This window comes from Panicum hallii, chromosome 3, assembly GCF_002211085.1.
Source record: "Panicum hallii strain FIL2 chromosome 3, PHallii_v3.1, whole genome shotgun sequence".
Lineage (NCBI taxonomy): Eukaryota > Viridiplantae > Streptophyta > Magnoliopsida > Poales > Poaceae > Panicum > Panicum hallii.
In genome coordinates, this window is record NC_038044.1 from 12,741,408 (window position 1) to 12,767,086 (window position 25,679).

General features: G+C 46.1%; 3 protein-coding genes across 7 annotated transcripts; 2 read left to right on the forward strand and 1 right to left on the reverse strand.

Annotated features, from left to right (window-relative positions):
• Positions 1-2,380: 2,380 nt before the first annotated feature.
• Positions 2,381-8,253, forward strand: LOC112884645 (PH, RCC1 and FYVE domains-containing protein 1-like). 3 transcript variants are annotated; one of them, XM_025950100.1, is made up of 11 exons: positions 2,381-2,527; positions 2,761-2,799; positions 2,972-3,050; positions 3,154-3,240; positions 3,340-3,429; positions 3,585-3,671; positions 3,965-4,087; positions 4,574-6,619; positions 6,699-6,845; positions 7,210-7,610; positions 7,789-8,253. In XM_025950100.1, exons 3-11 carry the CDS (start codon positions 3,033-3,035, stop codon positions 7,877-7,879), a joined length of 3,090 nt encoding a protein of 1,029 aa, XP_025805885.1. In that variant the 5' UTR covers positions 2,381-2,527; positions 2,761-2,799; positions 2,972-3,032; the 3' UTR covers positions 7,880-8,253. The 3 variants fall into 3 exon arrangements, with proteins under 3 accessions (XP_025805885.1, XP_025805884.1, XP_025805886.1); XM_025950099.1 differs by having other exon boundaries at positions 2,381-2,799; XM_025950101.1 differs by lacking the exon at positions 2,761-2,799.
• A 1,373-nt stretch (positions 8,254-9,626) lies between these two features.
• On the reverse strand, positions 9,627-15,186 carry LOC112884646 (phosphatidylinositol/phosphatidylcholine transfer protein SFH8-like). Of its 3 annotated transcripts, XR_003227145.1 has the most exons (16): positions 14,972-15,186; positions 14,734-14,822; positions 13,662-13,953; positions 13,305-13,401; positions 12,946-13,212; positions 12,784-12,861; positions 12,505-12,606; positions 12,363-12,412; positions 12,187-12,286; positions 11,937-12,035; positions 11,731-11,847; positions 11,266-11,392; positions 10,561-10,964; positions 10,279-10,353; positions 9,854-10,114; positions 9,627-9,758 (listed from the first exon to the last, which is right to left on the reverse strand). XR_003227145.1 is itself a non-coding variant. In XM_025950104.1 (15 exons), the coding sequence occupies exons 2-15, from the start codon at positions 14,765-14,767 to the stop codon at positions 10,091-10,093; spliced, it is 1,863 nt and encodes a 620-aa protein (XP_025805889.1). In that variant the 5' UTR covers positions 14,768-14,822; positions 14,972-15,186; the 3' UTR covers positions 9,760-10,090. The 3 variants fall into 3 exon arrangements, 2 of the variants coding, with proteins under 2 accessions (XP_025805889.1, XP_025805887.1); XM_025950104.1 differs by lacking the exon at positions 9,627-9,758 and having other exon boundaries at positions 9,760-10,114; positions 11,731-11,844; XM_025950102.1 differs by lacking the exon at positions 9,627-9,758 and having other exon boundaries at positions 9,760-10,114.
• A 5,244-nt stretch (positions 15,187-20,430) lies between these two features.
• On the forward strand, positions 20,431-23,694 carry LOC112888163 (chaperone protein dnaJ 10-like). The gene is made up of 10 exons (XM_025954523.1): positions 20,431-20,609; positions 20,692-20,819; positions 20,943-21,002; positions 21,489-21,571; positions 21,929-22,091; positions 22,187-22,316; positions 22,617-22,775; positions 22,853-23,025; positions 23,119-23,199; positions 23,342-23,694. Exons 2-10 carry the CDS (start codon positions 20,733-20,735, stop codon positions 23,420-23,422), a joined length of 1,017 nt encoding a protein of 338 aa, XP_025810308.1. The 5' UTR covers positions 20,431-20,609; positions 20,692-20,732; the 3' UTR covers positions 23,423-23,694.
• Positions 23,695-25,679: the final 1,985 nt, after the last annotated feature.

Below are 25,679 nucleotides of genomic sequence, written 5' to 3' on the forward strand. Positions count from 1 at the left end.
GTGCCGTTCCGGAGTGGACCTCAAGAAACGGGTGCTTCTTACGGAGCAAGTCAAGAGCAGCCAAGGGTTTATAGCTGCCGAGTGCCAGCTCGAACTGCCAACAACCTTGGCATGCATGTGTCAGTGTCGCTCCCCCTCGCCTTTGCGCTTTTCATCGATCAGCCTGCCTTGTGCTTGAATTCTCGAAAAGAACTTTCTTTCAACCAGTTCCTTGCTCCTCAAGAGAGATTGGAGGGTTTTTTTTTGGGAGCAGTAGTGGTGGCCGTGGCCTTGCTGCATCTGGAGACCTGCCTAGGTGTGCAACATCCCAGAGAGGGACCAGACACACAAAAGGCACCAGTGCATGGCCACCAAACTGTATCTGTATCCACAGCTCGGAAAGTTTCAAGTCAAGCTTGCATTTGCGCCCATGGTCCAGATAGGCGCCACGCCGCAAGCCGCGAGCGATGCTCTTCATTTGCTCTGGTTTGACGAATATTATCATCACCTAATCTGACTATTTTTTTAAGAAGGTGGTTGAGTCCCCGGAATCTGAACTAACGCAAATCATCAGTTCGTAAGGCCTGCGTCAGGCGTCGCGTCACCCGGCGAGGTCAGCAGGTTTTATCAGGTCAGCCCGGCGGGTCCGAGAGTTCTTGGAACCGCAGCGTCAGCGCAGGCCCCGTATCTTCCCTGCGTCGTCAGCGCTTAATTAGCATCCCTGCTGTTGACGCTGGCCGTGACGCGCAAAAAAGAAGATGGGTGCGGGTCCTCTTGTCCCCCGTGGCCTTTCTCCTCCTCTGGAAATGGCAGCTTTCCGAGTCAATCCCTTCTCGTTGCAGAACTTTCCGGGTCATTCTCGGCTGGCGCGGTGTGGGTGCGGATGAGCCTCCGCCGGTGAAGGTTGAACGAAGCAGCTTGGCTGTTCGCCTGTTCCAGTGTTCCTGAAGAGCGGGCAGGCAAAACGAGATGCCGCTCCGGATCAGCACGGAGGGAAGAAAAAAAAGAAGACATGCTGTGACTGTATTTTTGTTTTGGACTGCAAGAGGCGACGGTTTCAGACCATTCTGCAGGACACAGCCACCGCTCGTAACCAACACAGTTCAGGAAGGTACTAAGATACTGCTAGATCACTACTATAAGCTCGTGCTTTATGGACCGAGGAAAAAAAATACTAGTCTACGAGTATTTGGTGAGAATGTTATCCTTGTGCGTGTTGAGGCTGGCCGTGTTAAGGAGGCAGGTGAAGACCGGCGAGTCAAGTCAACCGTCAGGTGCCGGGTTGTGTGTTGGGGTAACGGCCGGAGGCAGCGCGGACTCGCTGACCCTGGGTTCATTGTAGTTGTAGTCATCAGGGTCATCACCCATGAGCTCACATTAGGGTCGTGTTCTCAGTGGCTTTTCCTCCGTGGCGTTTGCAATTGCGGCCTTGCGAACCTTCGTTTGGGCTGACCATCACTCCCGCTGTCAGGAGAGGTCGACGGCGGAGTTCGTAGCTAGCGTTAGGGAACGTGTTTTACGTGGTCTGCGGAATCAGCAACTCTGATACTTCGGACGCGGCGGTTCTCTGCCTGCTGTTAGCAGACCGAATTACAGTGCTAGATACAGAGTCTTTCTGCTTATCAGAACTTTGTGATGTACTATTGTTCAGCAAAAAGAACATTGGTATGGAAGTGACGATCTTGTATCACCCGCATCGTGAACAGACAATGAACAAAGACAGAATTATCGATGTTCCATACTTAAGAGTGGCCCTTAAAAGAAATTCAATGACGATGGCTCACAAATCAGGAGCCTAAACTTCTGTTTTCAACTGCATACAGAAAAAAAACTTTGAGAAAATTATGCAAGTTGGATTCCTCTCTTTTTCTTTTTTGGAACCAGAAATGTATGCAATGCAAGCTTTGGTGGGAAGAAGGATGTGTGGGTTTTCAGAGAAAAAAAAATTCAAACCGAGGATTTGTTTGGGTGGGCCAAAATTCCGAACCATTGCGAAATGAATTTGGGCTCCCAACAAGCCCTGCTGCCGGGTCAAAAGTTAAAAGGCCTAGGCCTGATTTGAAAATTGGAGGACAACCCAACAATAGTTGGATGCACACCGTACTAATGATGATTCCAAGGAAAATCGGGATCTAAAAGTTGGAGTACGCAATTCAAAACTTCAGAGATTGCAGTAGAACAAGAAAGGCACATCATGATAATAAGATTTAGAAACTATCATGTTTCTTTAGAGGAAAAACTATCACGTTGAGCGCAGAACTGAACCAAAAAGGCAAAAATGCCGTACGACAATTAGCCCTTGTTTCTACTGGGTGGGTTCAACGCGACCGAGTTCAACCGAAAGCACAGGCCACTCGTTCCTTCCCCAGCTATTTAGGCTCCTCCTTCCCACCCTCCCCGCCGAACACGCCCCCCTCTCCCTCCATGCAGGTCGAGGCATCCTTCCACCGCAGCTGTGCCCCTCTCCCTCCTCTGGTCGCCCTCGCCCCCCCTAGACTGGCGTGGAGTGGAGATCCGTCGGAGTTCCGGTTGGTTTCTTCTCTTGCTGGTAAGGAACACGGGCTTGCTCCGGTTGCGTTGTGCATTTTGTGATTTTTGTTCTGCGGAGTCTTATTTTTGTTGCGAGCCCCCAAATCCAAATCTTTCGTTCTGCCCGGAATGGTTTTCGTGCTGCGTGGTTGATTACTACTGCATTCTATTTCATTTTTTATTGCATTATAAAGCGCCACATTGTTAATCTGTTCTCTTGGAAATGTCAAACCGTTTTAATAACGGTTTCAGGAAAGAAAATGACGCGCATGATCGGGAGGATCTATCTGGGTATGGGTTGATATCATATGAGAACATATTTGTTATTGTGATCAAACTGGAAATTTCATATTGTTATTCACTTATAGATTTCTCTGGTATCATTGAGAACGACATTTCATGTCAATTTGATCTGAATCCCTTATTGTGATGCCGAGGTCCCAATGTTACCGTGGATGTGCAGTTGCAGGCGATCGAGGCTCAATTCCTGAAAATATATAGGATGTTGACATGTTACTGTTTAGATGACACCAGATGATAATGTGAGTTCCAAAACGCATTCCTTTTATTCTATTTTGACTGAGCACATGCTTGTGTGCTAAACAATTGGAAATATAACGCATTCACCTTTTCTATGTCCCAAAGGCCCTTATAACTCTCAAGAAAGGTAGCAAGCTTATCAAGTATAGCCGGAAGGGAAAACCCAAGATTCGTGAGTTCAGACTTTCGAGTGTAAGTTCTTACGTGCACTGTTTTGTAATACAAATCTTAACTTCTCAAGTATCTCTTTGCAATAAAGAAATAACATCCCTTGATGGTTCTGCATTACAGGATGAAACAACATTAGTTTGGTATTCCCACAGCAAAGAGAAGTTCCTCGTGCTGTCGTCTGTCTCTAGAATCATTCCTGGACAGAGAACTGTAAGCTGAAACACCACCTTACAGTTACCACCGAGTTAGATGGTTACTTTGCTGCTATGCAGTCACAATTAAAGTTTTTAATGACAAAAATTTTTTAAAGCATAGGGTCTCAGACATTTCAAATGGACATAAATGAATTCATCTTTTTTCGCCAGGCTGTTTTTAGGAGGTTTTTACACCCTGAGAAGGACTACCTATCATTTTCTCTGATATACAAGAAAGGTCAACGTTCCCTTGACCTGGTAAGATGTAGATGTTTCGTTCTCCTTTTTCTAACGAACTAGTGGTAAAAACTATGTGTTAAGAGAAGGAGACCATCCACCTGAGCTCAAACCCGAGTGCTCGCTAAATGTGGGTACCTCCATGAGAACTAGTTTCAAGTTTCAACGAGTTTTTTTGGCCAACCAGGGTCTGGTACCCCCTATTTAAGACAAAACCAGGGGATGCCATTTCCCAGTGGTGGAGTTCTTTGAGTATATCTTATACTATGATCTATGGAAGACATTAGTTACATGAGATTCTAGCTGATCTACAGGTTTGCAAGGATCAAGCTGAAGTTGAAGTCTGGTTTTCAACACTTGAGACACTCATTACCTCTACTTCAGGCCGTAAAAGTTATTCGACTGATGGTCCAAGTGATAGGTTATCAGTTTCTGATGTGAGTTGGTATTCTTGAATAGCTGGTTACATCGTTTACAATGAAATCGAATATGTTATAATTTCTCTCTGTGTGGTCTAGTTTAAGTATTTGTGATTGGATTCAGATTTCATGATAGTAAGCTTTCTTTTGAAGTCTAGTTCTTTGAAAAGCCAGCAGTAAGATACCTGTGAAGCTGCATTTATATTGTATTGTGATGCACACATAAATCATGGCATTTTATCCTACTTGATTGTACAAGGTTATAATTGTTATCTAGAAGAGACTAACTTAATCGTGGATGTGATTTATGGCTTTGACCAACAAACAAAGAATGGCGACACTGTTTGGTTCTTATTTCTTCTGTGTATTAGCTAGCATCTTATAAACTACTGTTAGTTATACTTTATCCACTTCACCTTTCTTGTTTCAGCTGAACTCTGCCTTACCTTTGGTCAAAGGCTGCAGAATCTTCGAACTAAACGTTTCTTTCCCTTTTCTTTTCAGGAAGTATCACATTATCAAGATAGCAATTTTTATGATACGACAGTAGATATCACCTCAAGTATTACACGTACTTTTAACTCAGGTAGTTACAGCACAACCAATTCTATCAATTCAGCAAAAGCAGATGTTAGATCGGATCGTGCAAATATGCTAAGAGCAAGTACAGACGGTGGCCGCATTAGTATTTCCAGCAGTGTTCCTAGTTCTTCAAGTCAAAGTTCTGGACAGGATGACATTGAATCCCTTGGTGATGTTTATGTGTGGGGTGAGGTCTGGACTGATGTGATCCCAACAGAAGGATCCTCAAACTATTTGTGCTCCAAAGCAGACATTTTAGTTCCCAAACCGCTGGAATCAGATGTTGTTTTGGACGTACAGCAGATAGCCTGTGGTTCCAGGCACATTGCTCTGACTACTAGGCAAGGAGAAGTGTTCGCATGGGGTGAAGAACTTGGAGGGCGGCTTGGTCACGGGACTGATGCAGATATTAGCCGTCCTAAACTTGTTGAAGCCTTAGCAGTTTCAAATGTAGAATATATTGCGTGCGGGGAGTTCCATACTTGTGCTGTAACTGCCTCTGGTGACTTGTACACTTGGGGTGATGGATACTACAATGCTGGATTGCTTGGACATGGTGCCGGAACTAGCCACTGGCTTCCAAAACAAGTCTCAGGACCCTTAGAAGGAGTTCAGATACTGTCTGTTGCATGTGGCTCATGGCATTCAGCACTGACTACGTCAAGTGGGAAAGTTTTCACTTTCGGTGACGGGACATTTGGCGCTCTTGGACATGGGAATCATGAAAGTGTTGCATACCCAAAGGAAGTCGAAACTTTGAGTGGATTCAGAACAATGAAAGTAGCCTGTGGACTCTGGCATTCCGCAGCAATTGTGGAGACCAGTAATCAGGTAGGCGTGAATGTGGTGTCCAGGAAGCTATATACCTGGGGCGCTGGGGACAAGAATCTCCTAGGTCATGGGGATAAAGATGCTAGGCTAGTTCCTACATGTGTTCAATCTATCGTTGATTATAATTTCCATCAGGTGGCCTGTGGACACAGTATGACTATCGCCCTTGCTACATCTGGTCATGTTTTCACAATGGGCAGCTCTAGCAATGGTCAGCTTGGGAATCCAAAGTCTGATGGTAAACAACCTAGCCTGGTACAAGATAGGTTGTCAGGCGAATTGGTTGAAGAGATCGCCTGTGGCTCATGCCACGTTGCAGTCTTGACTTCACGAAGTGAAGTATATACATGGGGGATGGGGGCCAATGGAAGGCTGGGGCATGGTGGTGTGGAAGATAAGAAAAAACCAACCCTTGTGGAAGCATTAAAAGATCGTCATGTTAAAAGTATAGCATGCGGTTCGAATTTCACTACCTGCATTTGTATACACAAGTGGGTTTCAGGTGCAGATCAGTCCGTATGCTCAGGTTGTAGGCAACCATTTGGCTTCACAAGAAAGCGACACAATTGTTACAATTGTGGGCTTGTCCATTGCCATGCATGTAGTTCAAGGAAAGTACTGAAAGCTGCTTTGGCACCTACTCCTGGCAAACCACATCGTGTATGCGATTCATGCTTCATGAAACTGAAAGCTGCAGAGACCAGCAGCAACAGTTCATATCAGAAAAGGAATGTCAATGCCCGTCGCTCTGTTGATAACAAAGACAAGCCAGAGAGGCCAGACATAAGGCATTCCAGGCTTGCAACAGGATCACCAGCAGAACCTCTCAAGCAAGCTGAGACAAAAGCAGTTCGAAATGAGATAAAACCAGATCCTATGTCCATGATTAAGGCATCCCAAGCTCCTTCCATGTTACCTTTTAACAATCTCGCTTTTGGTGGAACATTTGGTCCAGCTAGTCTAAAGCCCATGGCAATGGCAGCTGCAGTGCCAATGGCCATGCCTGTGCAATCATCTCCTCTCACAAAGAAGCCAAATCCAGCTGCAGCAACTCCTCTCTGTGGTAAAATTGAGACTGATAACTTGAAGAGGACGAAAGATGTGCTGAATGAAGATATATCAAAGTTGCAGTCTCAGGTCTGATTTAGAATACTATATATTTTGCCACATTTACCATGTTTAGCTGGCGCTGATAAATTTATTGAACTTTTAACAGGTTAACAAATTAAAACAAAAATGTGATGCCCAAGAGGAGCAACTGCAGAAATCGGAAAGAAGAGCTGAAAGTTCTGCCTCTATAGCTGCAGAAGAGTCTTCTAGGCGTAATGGTGTCTTGGAGTTCATTAGGTTTCTTGACAACGAGGTACAGTATTAAAATAGCTCTGCATGATAGATACACAGCTCTTGAGCTTGCATGATGAAATTAAGTGCCTACCCCCTACCATGCTGCGTGCGTACTTGAGCCAATAGTCTAGCCTTTTATTCTATTCCATTTACAGTACCAAGTCTTCTATAATCCAAATCAAATACAAATAGGGGTATGCTTCAATGATGTTGTGAATGAAACAAGCATAATGGTAAAAGGATTTGTTGTTAACTTGGAACATAGAATAACATGAGTCAATATAAGCTTTGTAGTAGCTCAAAAAATAAGGGTCGTTTCACTGTACATGTTTACTGGATCTGTCTTGATGATGCTCACTGTATCACGTCCGGTCATTCTTCAGCTCAAGAGTATTGCAGATAGGGTGCCCAGTGATGCTGCTGACAGCTTAAAAGCCTTGCAAAGTCATTCAGAGAGATTTCTTACTGGGCAAGGTATTCATCCACCAGAAGTCACAGGTGCCGGTAGACATGCTACGGCGCATCAGAGGTCAGCAAGCATGGGCAGTCTGGTGTTGTCTCAGGATGGCAGCACTGGATATGCCGGTAGCTCGGCCGCTTCCTTGACGAGTGAATCTCCATGCCACCGTATCATGGAGAACAGCTCGAGAGCTAATGGTGACTTTGCACCAAAGCATAGTACTCACGGAGAAGTGCAACTGATCGAGCAGTTTGAACCAGGGGTGTACGTGACACTCATCCAGCTGAGAGATGGTACCAAAGTATTCAAGCGTGTCAGATTCAGGTAACCTAGTTGCCACATGCCCTCGTCCTGTATACGGCTTTGATATCCTAACCTTCTCAGTACCAATCACTTTCATAGTACATCCAAAGCACTCCATAAATTTCACTTTATGCCAAGACAAAATTAGTTTCCAGGAGCTGATCATTTACTCTCCTTGTTCTTTTTCCCCCACGATCAGCAAGAGGAGATTTGCGGAGCAGCAGGCCGAGGAATGGTGGCGGGAGAACCAGGAGAGAGTGTTCAGAAAATACAGCCATCCGGCTAACTAGGTTCATCGGAAACCGTCATGGAACACAACATCCCAGCATCGTGAGGAAGAAGTATGATCATCCACCCTTGTGAGCTTGGTTGCGGACGAGCTATGGGTGGGGGAGGCATTGGATGATGGCGCTTTGATCGGCGGTGCTTGAAGGAAGTCAAGTCCTGCATGTTGATTCGAGCATTGCTCCTGCGGCTGCATTGCGGTGTTATTATAGATTACTACTAGATTAGATTGTGAACTGGGAAGATACTGACATATGTGTTTCATCCTTTTTGCGCTTGCTTTACCGAACATGGCAGTTCGTGGTGCCTTTCCTGACAAAGCGACAGTAGCTTGCTGTGAAACCTTTCTTCACACCTCAGACAATTTGTTGTTTCACAATTTTGATATTCATTCATCCTTTTGTTTCCCCTCTTGAGGTTACAGTGCCAAACTATGAATTTTTTTTCTTTAGGAGGAGAAAAAGGACGAAGTCTCTCGAGTGAGGTAAGCTAAGGGATCTTATAATGTTTAATAAGGTGATCATATAGCATGTGGTATTCATCTTCGAGCAAATGCATGTATGCTCTGGCCTAGCAGTTCGGCCAGCCGGCAGCGAACTATCCCCATGCACCTCTGCCCGTGCCCGCGCCAGGCACGGCTGCAAGGCGCAAGCCTGGCCGCACGGTTTGGTTCCAGAACCCGGCGCGCCCTGCCTGCCCTGCTCCACAGGGCCGCCGGAACTTCACCGCGGATGCTACTACGGCCACAGCAATCCCGCAGCCCGCGCACCGAGCGGCAAGCGCGGTTGTTAGCACATCTCATACATGTAATCCTGAATGATTCCGAGTCCAGCGAAACAGGTACAGCGCTATAACTCCGCGATCATACGATCTCTTTCCTCACGGGCCTTGACTCGCGATGCTAACCGGAGAAACAGCCGTGCGGTATGCACGGACAACTAGCAAATGCTCATGGTTAAATTCAGGCTTGCTTGCGATGGATGATTCTCCAAATAACCGGCAACCGCGTGGGCGCCATCCTGCAACAGGTACCGTAACTGTGTGATGGGATGAACCATGGTGTGTAATGCTGCTACTAACCGATGAACAGGCATTTCATTGCAGGTGGCAGCCTTTTTTGGTGGTTCTGGTGCCAATCTTTTCATTTTTTTGTTTTATTTTATACAACAGAATTGATTGATTGCTGCTCGTGGCAAACCACGCAGAAACTTCTGTCGTTGGCTTGGGTCCTTGATGACGTTGCCAATGGTGGCAGCCTTTTTGGTGGTTCTGCTGCCTATCTTTTCATTTTTTTTAATTTTATTTTACGCAACAGAATTGGTGATTGCTGCTCGTGGCAAACCATGCAGAAATTTCTGTCGTTGGCTTGGGTCCTTGGTGACGTTGCCAAGGATTGCAAAATCTGAGGGTGTGTTCGTTTCCTGGGGTCTAAATTTTAGAGGGGTCACATCAAAAAGAATCTTGTCATTTAGAAGTATTAAATAAAGTCTAATGACAAAACTAATTGCAGAACCCTAGTGCTAATTCGCGAGACGAATCTAATGAGGTATATTAGTCCATGATTAGTGGATGATTACTGTAGCATCACTGTGGCAGATTATGGATTAATTAGGCTCATTAAATTTGTCTCGCGAATTAGCACCCAGCTGTGCAAAAAGTTTTATAAACAGATTTTATTTAATACTTCTAAATAGCAAGATTCTCTTTGATGTGATGGGTCTAAAGTTTAGAGGGTAGGAAACGAACAGGGCGTGATTCGTGCCGGTGGGAGCGGATTTGATAAATACTCCAACAACTCGAATGAACTGAAAACACGCCAACACCCCTGGACGCACGACGCACTCGACAAGTCGTACACCGCGGCAGATGCAGCACGCAGCTCAACTGAAACAGCGAAACAATTATTGTCAGCACGCGATCGGTTTTGCGACAACATGCAAGATTACAGCTTAGGCCTTAGGCTAGCAAGTGCTAGGTACCTGCCTCACAGCGTAGAGACTAGAGAATACAAAACACCTTGACCTGGTTGGTATATCATCCTGTTTCGGGTCATCGTCGAATTTGCAACAGGCATGAAATACCTAGGCGCCTGTTTTTACTACCAACTACACACTTTACGGACCAACAAAATACACACACACACACAACACATTAGCCGCAATCCAATATACACGAACGGCTCTGCGTGTGAAGAACAGCTGCGCCGCGCCCAGCTCTTAGAAGCAGAACTTCTTCTTCTTCTGCAAATGGCATGCATATAGAAGTGACACAGATCAGATGGGGCAGAGAACAGACTATAATAGCGAGGATATAATGATCCGTAGTTGAGAAACCAGAAAGACACCACGCGTGTACATCTTCAATGATGGAAAAGGGAAATGAGCATGAGAGAACCGTAACATACACGGAATTTGATCAGCTCTTGCTTGTCAATGTAAGCGAGCAGCTCGTCCTGTCGCATCAAGGCATCATAGAGGGCCTGATCATGGATATGAGTTTAGTTAGATAGTTCGGAACCTCACTACTTTATTTATAAAAAAAAATGGAAAGAAGTCTTTTCATGCATATGCAACAGATGACATCGTCTGTAGAGTAACAGCCAATTCCAGTTCCGTAGTTTTTGTGTTGTGCCGACTGAGATCAATCAAGGACGTAGAAACCGCAATTTTGAACAAAACAAGCTTACCTTCTTCGTGGAAATTAACTCAGCCTCCAATGCATCCACACGGCGGACGGCTGCATTGAGCAATTCTTCCTTTTCAAATGGCATCTCAGACGGCTTTGTCTCAAGCACCTGCACCTTGTCCTCCAGCTCGCCCAGCCGTCTCAGCATAGATGAAAGCACATCCTTTTCCGTATAGGATGGGGCAGGAGATGGAGGTCGGAACTCCTCCTTGCACTCCTGTTCTTGAGGATACTCAACGTGATAGTCATCATGCTTAACAGATTGGTTAGAGATACTTCTAGCCATCTTGCTTGGAACAGAACAGAGCATGGCAAAAAGGGTCATGACCAAGACCGTCAGCCACGTGATTATTTGAGCTCGGAGTCCTCCGAATGTGCCAGGCAAATTTCTCAAGGAAAATGAACCTGGTGCGAGAATATAAAGGGTTCAGGGTTCAGTACACAATAATAGAAAACAGCATTCTTGCATATGCAGTTATGCATCACATGTGCTGTAATCTTGTGAGCTACGTCCTTATACCGGAGGACAAAAATGATGAAAACATGTGTGTAGCTAGTTAATTATCTATCTATAAATAGTTGAGCGTCTTGGTGGGAACAAACATGAACTAACTTTAGGAATGGATATCAATTTGAACAAAAGTCAAATGGAGTATAATAACTGTAAACAAGAGCTTGACGATAACTAAATAGCCACATAGCATACCTGAGGAAGAAGCTTGTAGATTAGCTCTGGGACTACCCCATCCATCATCAACAACCTTGTCCACAACAGGAATGTTTTCAATTGAAGCATGAGCAACAGATGCGTAAGCATGTGCTGGCAATTTTGACTGGAGATAGCAACAGAGGTTACCCATCAATAACTACGTGATACCAAAAGTATTTAAAAAAAAGAGCACCCCAAAGTTACATTCCACACATGTTTGGAATGGAAAGCATACTGGTTAAAAGCCTGTATTACTTGGCACAACAGGAAAACAAAGGGGGTGTAGTAATATTTACTGTTCAAAAGAATGTTTACAGAATATTACTTAGTATAATTTAGTGACCTGTCATCAATAACTTTTTGGCCCTTGGTGGTGTTTATAGTCAAGATGTTACTGATGCAGATTATTCAAGTCATATTATAATCAGGTTGTTGATCATACACTAAGGGTTAGCCACTTGCCTCCTCATGAACAGGGGTCAAAATAGGGTGTGTGATCAGATTCCTTGATGCCATAGGAGATGCTACGTCTTCCACTTCAGACCCGGACTCAGCAGATGCATCACTGCCTTTTCTCTGCTTCAGTAAAATAATGGAATAAGTACTGAGTGAGGACTGAGAATGATGTCTCTAGAAATTTTAACAGTAAAGCATTCTTATAGACTTACGGCTGGGTACTCTGGCCTAGCATAACCAATTATCTTTCCATCAGTGCTGGATATAGTCACAATTTGCCTTCCGTAGTTTGCCTCACCATTGAGAACTCTCTGGAGAAATTGAAGATGCATCACATTAGCACTAATGCGTTTTCTTCCAGCTGCATATCTCATCCGGAGACATCTTCCTTTTCTTCTCCGATATTTAATCATGTTTTATTTTTCACAAGACTGGGGGTCGTTGTGGCAGGATATTTATTACCTTTATTATTTCGGGATCCTTCCAAGGACCTTTGTCGGATTTTTGACAACCTCCATGTTCATCACACTTGCATTTACCACCAAGAAATTCTGGCAATTCACTGCATGCATGTATTAAACAGAAATTAGGATGGAAGCCAACATCACAAATGTATGACCAAGAAAAAGGATACTGACCACTCATCAATAATTTCAAGCAACTTATGTTGGTACTTATTCCCAAGAACCTTCAAGAGAAAATGATAAATGGTAAGTATAATGTGTATAAAATCATTCAAGAAGGATGTAATCAAATCATTGTTAAGAAAGCATTACATACATGAATCTTGGAAGCAGTTTTCGGATCAAGGAACGATTTTATTGTGTTCCATAACATCTTGAAGCCTTGGCCAGCATTAATTATATACATCCGGCACAATGTCTGTAACAGCATCCAAAATGCTTTAGGGATTCAACAATGGGCCAAGATAAATATAATGACAAAGAAAAACTATATTTCTTCTTTTGAATTTAGCAAAATTACTCATGGAAATATTTCATTGAAAAAGTTTCAGATGCTGGAATGAATTTTGTCAGGATCCATAACATTGCTACCTACCTCTGGGTAGTTATCACTGTCGATCTTCTGCAATCGTGTGATTAATTCCCTCGCAGATTTTGAGAAGTTCTTGAAACCCTTCATTTACATAAGTCAAGAACTCTTATCAATGTAGATTTAAATATAAAGAACAATATTTAGCCATAATATAATGTGACATACCACTCCTTGCACATCCAAAATAGTAGTACATGAGTCTATGTGTTTTTTTGCAGCAATTGAGCAAGCTGGAAATCTCATCTGGAAACATCTCTCAAACTCCTTGACGTGGTATCTCACATACCGATCAATGGTTGTTACCTGCACTAGCTTGTTCGCATCAACTTTTCCTATTAACTCTATGTAGATAGGTCTACCCTCTTTATCCACCCCATGATAAAATTGTGGGTAATACTTTGTAACTTCATCTAACTCGGTGTAGTCAAATTCCTGAGGTGTAGAAACCAAGAAGGGTCAAAATACAGAAGTTACTGATGGAGATGACATATTTTGATATATCACCATTTATATTTCAGCTTTACCTCTATTTTGTCGGTCCCAAATTCCTTCCTCCATCTAAGCATGTCTGACCACATATTCTTTGCTTTCTCAACATCAAATTTTCGCGCTTTTAGGAACCTGTAATGTGAATCAGATCAAATGAGAATCCCACTCAACTAAGATGGCAACAACTTTCTTTCTAGACATGGCCCTTTGAGCGCATATAGTTATTGGTGCAAACTGTGCAAGCCTACAAGGTTTATCGTAGGGCTATCGGGAAGGTATGAAAGGGGAAGCGTATACGCAGCATAAAGACAAATCAAACCCTGTGAACAAGGAACTCCCTGCCAAGGTTCTTCTTCGGAAGAATTTTTTTTTTGAGAAAGTAAGTACTGTACCTCAACATCATGTGATAGTCATCATGCTGTTGTGGCAGCAAATCCTCATCAATTAAGCATTGCCGAAATGTCTCGACATCTTGAAGCTCTTTAACATCCCTTATGTCCTTGATGGAATCCCTAGGTTCATTTTTTTTTTTGCTCCTCCTTCTCAAGGAATGCCTGAATTTATTCCCCGCATTAATTGCTTTTTTCTTGAAAGAGCCAATTTTAGTCTTCTTATCTCCTTCTGAGTTGTCTGCATCAGATCTGCTCTCTTTCCTTTCATCGTTATGTACAAGCCCTTCAAAACCTGCAGATGCTGTCTCAATTTCCCGTATCCAAATCAAAGCAAAGAAAGCTATTTTTTGGAAACAACAGGAACCGATAGGTGGGTTCGACTAGACAGCAAATGATGCTTTACATGTAGGGATGCAAGTTATATATATTTTGGGACATTGGGTCAACCCAAAAGGTTGATAAAATGAACTAGAATAGCATTCTGCGTAAATAATTTGAGAGGAGAAATGAACTAGAGTGGCATACCATCATAATTAATTAGCTGACCCAAAAAACACTATTGGGTACCCACTTGCATCCTTATTTACAGGTAAATAGAACTGTAACCTGTCTATTACATCGATGCTAATCCAGAAAAAAGGCAAGGGGTTAATACAGGTATTAACTTATTGGTTTGCACATGTTACAGCAACATTGCTACATGTCGATCATCAGCATTTAATGACTCGGGTTCAAGTTTGCGGTTATCATTGATGATGAGGACCAGTTTCGAGCATCAGCTATAAGGCCCTCTAATAAGACCAGGTAAAATTCAGGCAATTGGCAAATTACATACTATATTGATTTCTTCCCTCTGTGACAGAAGTACGTTGGGGTTTCTAGCCCCAAAACCAATAAAGCTACAACCTTGTAGCAGCAATTATTCTTATGCCCTCCGGTAATAGCATCTGCTAATATATTAATTCCTTATCTTTCAAAGGAACAAGGGAGAAAAAGATGAGTCGACAGCATCTGCTAATTCGTTGGGAATCGACTCATAGTGTCCCAAGGGAAAGAAGCGCTTCATACTCACATGGCCTAGCAAATCGATCGAGGGGTCCTGACATCCCCTCCGCCGGCTCCAAAATCGGTCCTCCGAGCAAGCGCCAAGCTCAGAATCACCTGCAATCGGCAATTTGAGCGAAAAGCACTGTGATTGATGAACTGCGCGGCAAACGTCGAAAATCTAAACTATTATCCAACGAACATGTTTGATAAATCGGTGCGTGGACATGGACATAGCAGCTCGGAGGATTTCGTGGGATTCTTACCTGTTTCAGTTTTGGATTTCGGGAGCTGATTTTGTCCAGGAGGGGACGACCAACCTCTGCCGCTCTGCATTTTAATGGGTGTGGGAGACTCGGGAGGGAGAAGCGAGGAGGATTCCAATCACTTTTCAAGTGGACCCGGTTCATAGGCTCGATCGAACCAGTCGAATGATCGAGCTGTAGGGCGCCCGTTTGTTCTGTCCACGGACCCAGTTCACCCAGGTGTCTCTGGCGTCTGGTAGCCTCGGTTCCTCCATAGGATAGGATCTCTGGAAGCGTATAGCGGAACGATTTCAGGGGCCCCACACGCAGTGGCTGCGAACCGTAGACCGCGTTCAAGGAACGTGTGCCGGTGATGTGACGCGTGGACGAGCGTTTGGCCAGGTCAGACTTGATTTGTTTGTTGGAGGCGTTGGACAACTCCTACAGCTGCTGATTGCTCCATAATAATCATTTTTAGGGAATGGAATTTCTTCCTACGTTCAAAATAAAATATATATATATGATGATACTTAGGTATTGCAGACCACTTCAGCGCTTCTATCATTTTTATTTTTGTGCGTTTCAAGCTGTACTTACTTTGTGTTGTGTTGCTTTGACTGATGTGTTGTTTTTACCTTGGTAAATTTTTGCTGTTTTTCTTGATCAGTTGTGGCTGCTGCCATGTTGCTAAAATAGTACCGATAATTTAGTTTTAATTCTTGACCAGAACACCAACAAATTCTGTTGGCCAATACATAAAGCTTACCTTACATTAATGGTTGCCTGTTCTTGAACAGACAAAGAAAAAAAAAATACTAATATGAGCCGCCTTGGACTGATACCTGGGCATGGTCTGCTCACAGCTCATTGATCATTTCACCTTGGTAATCCATGTCTCGATCAGGCGCCGTAACTTTGAACTCTGTTCCCGTGGCAGTAATTCCCCGATAGCTGTCAGTACAGTAGCCTGCCATTGTGCTCCCTTCGGCTAAAGAACAGACAGAGATAAGCTCGCGGAGCTGATTGCCTGCTCGCTGGTATGTGTTTTCTGCTGGCATCAACCCAGCACAGTGACCAAATAAACGGGCAGAACAATGGGTCGGCGTCGAGGAAACTTTTTGTCCACGTCTTCCATTGAACCTATGCTACCTACCTGAGTATCTTTAGTTGTTCCACTGATTGCAATCATCCGTGAACCCACGTTAAAGCAGGTTTTGGCTGCCATCAGTCATCACCTCACACGGGAACGGGGTTGTTGGCAAATCAAACAAGCTTGTGGTGTGATCTGATGAAAGCCTGGAGCACAGAAGGATTAAAGAGAGCATATACTTTGCTATAAAATATGTATATAAATAAATATATAGTAGGACCGAGCAAGAAGCACATGCCTTGACGAATACGGCCAAATTTGGCTGAGTTTTCCCACCACTGATTTTGTTTAAAAAAATTTTGCTCCTTTTTCCTTCTTTTTGGGCAATAGCCCAAAGTATTGTGAAAGCGATAGAGGAAGTAGGAAAAATCCTACGTCGAATTCGTGTTTAAAATATCCGGTGGGTGATCTCGTGGTTTTACTGGTGATGGAGACACAAACGAAATGATTGGTTGAATTTTTCAATCTCCCTCATTGTGATGTTGATGCTTGGCGTTTCGATCTATAGGAATGGTTGAACCAGCTTCCTGGCAGCAACCGAGCTGTTCAAAGCCACGTAGCCGTACAATCATTCATGAATTCTGCCCATATTTTGGCAATATGATAGAGGGCACCTCCTACCAACTAAAAGCAACTAGCAAAATCATTGCTCCATTTGTATCAATAAACAGACTTCTTAACATGACCGGTTCCAACAAAGATTGTTCTTCCCCCCCCCCCCCCCCCCCCCCCTGCAAATGGGGATAAGCAATTTGGCTTCTGATCCATGCATAGATACAGGAGACAAAGAAGGCCAGGAACTTTTCAAGGAATGGTAGGTACTCATCTGAGAATAAACTGCACCTGGTCGCCATAGTGGGGGTACATGCAGAATCCACCCACTAGGAAATCGGTTTATAGGATAATCACCTCAAACGAAAACGCTGGCGATTTTATAATGGGCATTTTGTCTGCCGCTAGCTTGAGGAGGTTAGGGGGTCCCTGTTGGAGCAGTTGCTGCTTAATCTTTTTGTCTGAAAACACTTGATGAGGGTGTTAATGCAGCTCACGAACAGCAGATCGGGATGGTCGACTCTTTAACTGTTGCTTGCCCAACCAGATATGCATGGCCGACTACTCGTTCCTTGACTCTGCATTTTCAAGGGCGCAAACATAAAAGAAGGCAAGAAGCATTGCGACTGGGGACAGGCAGCTTCAGATGACACCCCCCCCCCCCCTGATGCACTGAAATCAGCGGCAGGACCGCAGGTCAGTTCAGTTCAGTGAGCATTTGTATATGAGCAAATTCAGTGGCGAAGCTAGAGCAAATCGGAGGGGGTGCGCTTGCCTTGTGTGTGTATAAAGTTAAGTCATAGAGAGGTGCAAATATGGTGAAAATTTGAACATAATCACTGTTTTTTCTTTTTTTAGGGGGTCCTGATTACTACGTAGCTTCGCCCCTGAGCAAATTGATGTTTTGCAATGTTCAGTAGCAGTTCTGTAAAAGATGAATGGTAGGGCATCTGGTATTACACTGCAATGCATCGAGCGAGCAGGTGATTAACAAAAAGTTTAGGCACAGCTGCCTTGCCGGAGATGTTCAGATCAGAGAGCAGCGTTCCGCTAGCAGCTGTCGAGAGCTAATGCTCTCTACAAGCAGCAGTTACTGCTTGGGCGAACTAGCTGCAACGATGGGACGATCCACAACTGCCATCATGAACAAGGACAGGATGAAAGAGAGGCCGGTCGGCAGATCTGAATCAAGGCCAGGAAACCAAGGAATACGAGGACGCGACAAGCAGCAACGGCCGGCGGCGACGCCAGGACGGCATCTCGAGGAGCGACTGCCGCCGTAGGGTAGGACAGGAGACCGGAAATGCAGGTAGCGTCCGTCCTTGTCAGGCCCAGATTCTGGCGACTGGACCTGGACGGAAGAGTCTTGCAGCATCGCAGGTACCCGTACAGCCGTACTGATCGATCTGCTTCAGTTGCAGCTCCAAATTAACCCGGACGTAGCTCTGTCGTCTCGTCCCTCCGATTGCGCCTGCGGCCGCTTCTTTCTTGGCAAAATTGGTCCATAGACACCATTAAAACGTGGATTTTGGCCTAGACCACTAAAAAGGATGTCTTTATCATAATACACTATAAATCTGTGGTAATTAGGTGTAGGACACCACACTTATTATTATACTCGTTTTTAATAGAAAGCCACACGAAATAACGATTATACCCCTTATCTTTGAATCGAAGGCATCAAGCTCCTGACGGCCCCCCAAAATTCATCCGCGGCCCCTCCTCTCTCCGGCGATCCCTGGCAGCCGCCCCTCTCCTCCGGCAACCCATCCACGGCCACAGGGGGCCGCGCAGCTCAGTGGGCCGCGCCCGTCCGCCTGGCCGCACTGCATAAGGGGCGCGGCAGCCCAACTGCACCTCGCCACACGGGGCGGTACGCCCGTTCGTGGCGCACGGGTTGGCGCCAAGGGGTGTGCCAAGCAAGCGGTGGCGGCGGAGAAGAAGCGGAGGGGTCGATGGCACTGAGCAAGTGCTCCTAGGACGCCATAGTGGTGTCGCAGGTCAAGGCGTGGTGACGACCAACCCTCTCCTGCTCCGGGCTCCGACAACCCCTCCCGGTCGCAAGGGTGGCGCGGGCGGTTGCGCTTGGCTGCACCCAGGGGGCGCGGCGGCCCGACTGCACCGCGGCGCACGAGCTGGCGCCAATGATGCGCCGAGCAGGCAGTGGCGGCGTGGAAGAAGGGAAGGGGGTCGATGGCGCTGAGCAAGCGCTCCCAATACGCCGTGGTGGTGTCGCGGGTCAAGATGTGGCGGTGGCCGGGCGCCCGGGCGGCATTCCTTGCTACATCGTGACCATCACCAACACCTGCTTGTCATACACCGTGCGCGACCTCCATGTCTCCTGCGGCGAGTTCGGTCCGCGAGGCTCGTCGACCAAGCGACTTCCGGCGCCTCGAACTCCTTCTGAGCCCCCGCGTCGCGCCCGAGCATGACGGCGGAAGCCTGCTCGGTTGCAAGGATGACGGCAGCGATACCTCCTTTCTTTATCTCCCTCATTTCCGGCTGCTACTGTGGGCTTCAATTCTAACCCTTGCCTGGGTAAGAGTATATTCATCTTTTACAATTATGTGTGATACCTGTTTGATGAGAATATATTATTATAAAGGTTATAATGTCCAGCTGAAAATTGGCGCTGAATTGTAGTGTTCACTGGTAAAGACTTCTTTTTAATGGTCTATGGTAAAAGCTATCTTTTTCCAGTATCCGCCAATTTTGCCATTCTTTCTTCCTCCTTGACGGAAAGAGTGGGAGTGATGCGAGGAAAGAGTGGGCCTGGCCCAACCCCATTGCATCTGTTCTCTCCGTCACGCGGGCCGATCGTGCAGCTCGTCGTCGCACGCACTGACGCACACAGTGCTTATGTGTTTGAATCCTTCTCACAAAAAAAAAACTAGGAGTACTACTGTGTAGCCCTGTAAGTTTTTTTTTAAAAAAATAAAATACTGTGAAGCCCTGCGGACGAATAATGGCCCAGGAGCTTTCTTTTCATACCGTAGAGAGAACGCGCTCTCCTCAAAGCAGAGCTAGCATCCTCTCTCTCTCTCAAAAAAGAAAAAAACGCAAGCTAGCAGAGCAGTACTCCAGCAGTTTTCTAAACGTGTTTTGAATGGTCTCCAGATTCATGCATACAGCTCACCAGGTGTTTAGAAAAAAAAACACCATAAACCCAGAGAAAGCAAAGGGATCCAAAAAAATAAAAAAAACAAGCAAATTGTGATAGGTATATTTAAAAAACATCTTATCGTTCGGCACACGACGAGAGCGGAGGAGATAAATTGAAAGCACGCGGTTTGTTCAAAAAATGAAAAAAAGAAAATCGCAGACGCGGCAACAAAAAGAAAGGCGAGTGCCGAAGATACCACCATGCCACTGTCTGCCGATGCGTCATTCTTTGTCAATTTTCCGGGCACATCCCACATGTGAATCGTCGCCTAGCGCTCTCACCTGGATCGGGTCGAACTCCACTGAAGTCGACACGCCGGCGTCGGCAGTATGCACGGCGAGAGCTTCGCCACACCTTCTGCTCGCCTGCACGGATCGTCGAAGGTTCTCGGGTCTGAACAAACCGCAGCCTGCAACTGCAAGAGCTCGACACATACAACCTGGGCTTTTGCTCTTGCATCTTCGCCGCAACTGTCGCCGCCGTGCATCACCCGACCGCGTGTGATCGCGATGCGCGCGCGCGGGGCAACCACTTGATGCGACGACGCTGACGCGCAGCCCGCGAACCTGTGACCTTCCTCCACACACACACACACACCCACGAGTACACGACCGCATCGCGTCACCACGACGACTCCCCTCTCCCTCCTCCCCTCGGCTTCCCTTCCCTCCCAGGCGACGATCTCGACCGCATCCCACCTGGCTTGGCTTCCCTAGAAAACCTCCCCAAATCCGGTGATCCTATTCCTGTTTCCCCACTTCCCCGGAACTTTCTAGAAGGCCCGGAGGACCCTGGTATGGAACCTCCTCTTCCGGATTGGTTCGCCGATTCCTCGCCATTACCCGCTTGGCGCTAATCGTCCGTCGGTGCGTGTAGCTTCGGAGCTGCCGGCGGCGAGATCCAGGGAGCCTTCCGCCATGGTGAAGGAGAGCGCCTACTACGACGTCCTCGGGGTCAGCGTCGACGCGTCCCCCGCCGAGATCAAGAAGGCGTACTACCTCAAGGTGACCAATCCCTTCGCGCCGCGCCGCCCCCTTCGGCTGTTGTTGCCTCCTGTTGCGTGTAATGGTGCGGGTTGGTAGCTTGAGCCCGTTTTTTCTCAATTGTTGGGTGCCTGTTTTCTCCAGGCGAAACTGGTGCATCCGGATAAGAATCCTGGGAACCCCGACGCCGCACAGAAATTTCAGGTAGGTTTTTTCAGAATTTCAGTATTTGATCCTTTATATACCGTTAGCTGCTCGATGATAACATGGTGTGTCCTTTGGGAGATAAAGTTCTCTAAAGATGGAACCAGAAAACAAAGGGCAATGTTAATTCCTATGCGCCGTTGAGGCTAGCTGGCTCCTGGCTAGAAGTAATCATGAACCTTCTGAAGCTTCTTTCGATTTTTTCTAGGAATAGCGAACTTTTCAGTGGAGCATCTATTCTTAGTTGCCATCAGACAGAATTTGGTTGTTAGCATCTAAAAGGCTGTTAGCTACGAATGTGGCTGATGATGCCTCATTTTCTGAATGGGGTCAGGCTGTTGCTTCTTACTAGTTTGGTCTTTCTCCGATTTTACACCGGAACCGTTGACTGCATTGTACATGATTCACTCTTTGGGATGCGGACGGATCATCTCTCCATTGTTCGTCTGCTACAAAATATTGAATTGCATGCTTGATTTTTAACAGGAACTTGGGGAGGCCTATCAAGTCCTAAGTGATCCTGGGAAAAAGGAGGCTTATGATAAGTATGGAAAGGAGGGTATTCCCCAGTAAGTCATGAACTATGTCTGAGACTTGATAAATAATAACTATATATTTTCTGTGAAAGAAGTGGCATGTTCAATGCTTATTCAGAATGAAGTGATCTATCTGGTTTAGGGCACAAAATATGATGGGGCTGAGGATGGATAGATAACATCACAACTCACGAGCTATATAAGAGTGCCTGCTTTAGGAAAAACACAAAGCAGAAAACTGGCTACTGTTTGGAAGCTCAATTGCAATCGTGCCATTCATTTTGAAACATAAACCTTTCATAAAATGCTAGTACTTCTATTCAAAAAGTAAATAACTTGTGCCTTGTTCTATAAGTTGTTTCTTACTCAGTTGCTTAACACCTCATTCAGGGATAACATGGTAGATCCCGCTGCTGTATTTGGGATGCTTTTTGGAAGTGACTACTTTGAAGATTATGTTGGCCAGCTTGCTCTAGCATCTATAGCTTCAGTGGAAGTTGATGAAAACTCAAACAGTCAAGAGGCAAGAGCAAAGGTTCAAGAAAAAATAAAGGTATGTTCCTTCCTGCTATTTTTCCTAATCAATTGCATTATAGGATCCAGAACATTAATTATAAGTTGAACCTAATTAATTTTCCTATGGTATAGGAGTTACAAAAAGAAAGAGAACAAAAGCTCACTCAGAGCCTAAAGGACCGTCTTCAACCGTATGTAGATGGGAGAAAGGATGAATTTGTGAGCTGGGCTAGTGCAGAAGGTCGGCGTTTATCCGAAGCAGGTATATCATGCGATTATGTATTTGTTTCACATCCCTACCACTGTGTGATTTTTTCAAATGGACCATCTGCTTCTTGCACATGCTTCATTTCAGTTTACCCTATCAGATAAACAGTGTATTTAGTCTCATTTACATAGATTATATCTTTTATGGGTCATGTAAACCTGTAGAGGAATATGACTCGCTATTGCCCCACAGCAGTGATGTTGGTCCTCGGATGTTTTTGTCTTATTCCTTGAACATTTGATATTTCAGTATTGGCTATCCAAGCTGCTAACTTGTTTCAAACAAAATTTTCAGCATTTGGTGAGGCTATGCTTCACACTATTGGGTATATTTATGTGCGGCAAGCAGCAAGAGAACTTGGAAAGAGTAAACTTTATATGGGTGTACCATTCATAGCTGAGTGGGTTAGGGACAAGGGTCACCACATTAAATCACAGGTTAATGCTGCTTCAGGTACTTCTGAGGACATCCTTTGGTGCTTTGTTTAGACCACGTGTGGGATCATCCCTGGTAATGAGTTTCTGTTGTAGGTGCTATCTCTCTGATACAACTCCAAGAAGGAATGAAAAAGATGGAGGGAAGTGAGAACAATGAAGAGGAGCTTATGAAGATTTTCGAGGAGAAAAAGGAGGCCATGCTTAGTTCACTATGGAAGATTAATGTGGTTGATATTGAGTCGACACTTTCACGTGTCTGCCAAGCGGTAAGTCCGGGTGACCCCCAGGTTCTTGGATCAAAGATTGTATGTACGTGCCACTATGAGTATTTGAATTAAATCATGATCGTTGGTGTTCAGGTTCTGAAAGATAGCACTGTCTCCAAAGAGGTTCTGAAGTTGCGAGCCAAAGCGTTGAAAAAGCTTGGGACAATATTCCAGGTACGTTCCATTCGTATTCTGCTGCTTCATCTATTTTGCTTCGAGCCAAAAAGCTTAAGACTCGTCAGCTTTGGATTAATCTTTTATCGCATCTTGTCTCTAGTTGGTCTAGTACTTCATTAACAGTTTCGTGTAAATTCAGGGTGCAAAGTCTCTCTACCATCGTGAAAACAGCCTGCGCGTCGAAACAAGCACAGATCAACAGGCAACGCCATCACAGTGAAGCCTGGAAAACACCCATGTAACAGGAGATTTTGTCATTTGTTTTGTTAGGGTTTCGCCTGTATCTGTTTGCTAACATTCAGACAGTGCACTGATAAAAAAAAATTCAGACAGCGCAGACCGTTCCTGATATTGCCGGTGGGTGTACCAACTTTTTTTATTTTCTCTGTAGAAAAATCTGAGTGGTGAACACGAAGCAGTGAACTGCGGTTAATGCAGCATTACAAGTTGTAGCTCCATTTCCTTTTTGAATGGTAGCAAAGCATTGCGCTAGCTATTTTGCTTAGCCTTTTTGCTTCACTTCACTCTGATGTCCTCGCCATTCCGGGCCTCTGAGCTTTGCTCAGGCCGGCGTGGCTCGAGGCCTCGAGCACGGCGCCTGTCCTGGCACCCTGGATGTTCTCGTAGGTGTGGTTTCGTAGCTTTCCCTGCCAGCCTGAGGGACAGTGGACGCAGCCAAACCATCGGCCTTCTATATTCTTTTTTTCAGCGTTACTAGCGCCCTGACGTCCGCCGTTGCAATATCGAGTATACAGGCTTGCAACATTAAAAATATATACTGAAACGCATCTGGATGTAAAGAGTAAAATTCCCGCAGCAACATCACAGCTCTGTTCCATACAACATCCATTCAAAATTCATGCAAACATCAAAATAAGAATACTGTAACAACAAATTCATGCAGGTGCAACATGAAGAAAGCTATTTCCACAAAATCAACCCGCAAGAAGAACATCCTGATGACAACATGAATCTCGATCTCAACATCTCAAATCAACCATTGCAATATTTAAAAAATTCTACAGTAGCACCATGGAGCTTCGCCGGCATCATCGTCCCCATATCTCCCACCGCCGGCCCGAAGCTCGCTGCCACCCACGTGGGGCTCGACGCAGGCCTCGTGCGCTGCCGCCCCGGAGCTCCCGCGGCCGCCCTCGCGTGTCGCCGGCCTTGTGCGCCGCCTGCGGGGCTTGCCATATTGCCAACGGGGCATCCTGAGGCGGTGCAGGGAGGAGGACGAGCGGGCACGGGGACGGTTGGAGAGGCCTGGGGCAGGTTGCAATCGGCCGCGTTTGAGAAGAATGGGAGGGGAATGGAACAGGGGAAGTGCCTTCCCCACGACCTCGCTTGGTTGGGTGGAGTGACATGAGTCTGGCGTTCGTTCAATATTTTTGAGGTGCCGGATGCCTGTAGTATGTGCGTGGCGGAGTGGTGGAGCTATAGACCCACGGTTCCGGAGCTCAGGCGTTGAGGCGCGCGCGCGGAAGAGGTAGAGCTTGTGAGGGAGGCGCATGCGAGGGGGAGGCGTAGGGATCTGGCGCCTAGGGGAGCTCGTGTGGTTGAAGAAGAAAGGGGTACGAGAGGATAAGGGGTACGAGAGGATAAGGGATGCGGGAGTTTTGACTTGATTTTGTGGACCCTGGCGTCCGATTTTTCTAATCGATATAAGACGTAAAGCTTACCCTTTTTTTAATTCCACAGTACAACTCACACACTTATAACGCACGCAACTTGCTCAAACTCTAGCCCTATAAGCATCTTCAAAGACTGAGCTGTCAAATCCTCGAGATGGATAAAGTCGCCACGGACGTCTTGTTGTACTCCATGTGCCGGGACCATGCAATGCGTTGGGCCGGGCGACACGTGGCAGTGGCCTTGTTCCTTACACGGGCCTGGTGGTGGTAGCGACAGCGATGGGCCTCGCCGGAGCTGATCGCTCGGTGCCAAGCTGGCGGCACTTAAGTGCAGGGCTTACCCCCTTGCTTACACCCCAGCTAAGCTCCATCATGACCACGCTTTGTGGCTCCTCGTCCCTCATAAATAGCCCTGATTAGCGCGCACATGAGGCTGCCGCCGGGGTGTGTTTATCCGCCGCGTAATCGCGCACATGAGGGCGCCTCTCTGAGCCGTCTGGTCCGAGCTGGCCCAAAACTGATGCCCGCAAAAGTAGGCCTTCCGAGCGAGGCTCTGAGCCCTCTACGTCGCCGCAGCCCCCCGTCGTACCCCGTCACACAGCTCAGCTCCCCCTGCCCGGCCGGACACGTCCGCCGCACGGCGAGAGGCGATGCATGTCATGCCATGCCGGCATGGCGACCGAAACGCACGACACCATGCCGCCGTCAGTGCTCAGTTTCGACTTCCGATCAGCTGCCCCCCGGCGACAAACCTGACGCGCTCGCGCTCATCCCTACGGGCCCCGTTAGCTTGTTCGTGCTGCTGTCACTGACGAAGCCTTCTGGAAACGGAGCCGAGACACT

Coding starts and splice junctions, on each gene's coding strand:
- LOC112884645 (XM_025950099.1), top strand. Junction 3,241..3,339: donor GTGAGTTCAGACTTTCGAGT/GTAAGTTCTTAC, acceptor TCTGCATTACAG/GATGAAACAACATTAGTTTG. Junction 3,430..3,584: donor TCATTCCTGGACAGAGAACT/GTAAGCTGAAAC, acceptor TTTTTTCGCCAG/GCTGTTTTTAGGAGGTTTTT.
- LOC112884646 (XM_025950102.1), bottom strand. CDS start 14,767: ATGTCAGGACCCCTCGATCGATTTGCTAGGCCAT. Junction 12,607..12,783: donor ACAGTGATAACTACCCAGAG/GTAGGTAGCAAT, acceptor ATGCTGTTACAG/ACATTGTGCCGGATGTATAT. Junction 10,965..11,265: donor TCTACAAGCTTCTTCCTCAG/GTATGCTATGTG, acceptor TTCTCGCACCAG/GTTCATTTTCCTTGAGAAAT.
- LOC112888163 (XM_025954523.1), top strand. CDS start 20,733: ATGGTGAAGGAGAGCGCCTACTACGACGTCCTCGGGGTCAGCGTCGAC. Junction 20,820..20,942: donor AGAAGGCGTACTACCTCAAG/GTGACCAATCCC, acceptor TGTTTTCTCCAG/GCGAAACTGGTGCATCCGGA. Junction 22,776..22,852: donor ACAGGTTAATGCTGCTTCAG/GTACTTCTGAGG, acceptor TTTCTGTTGTAG/GTGCTATCTCTCTGATACAA.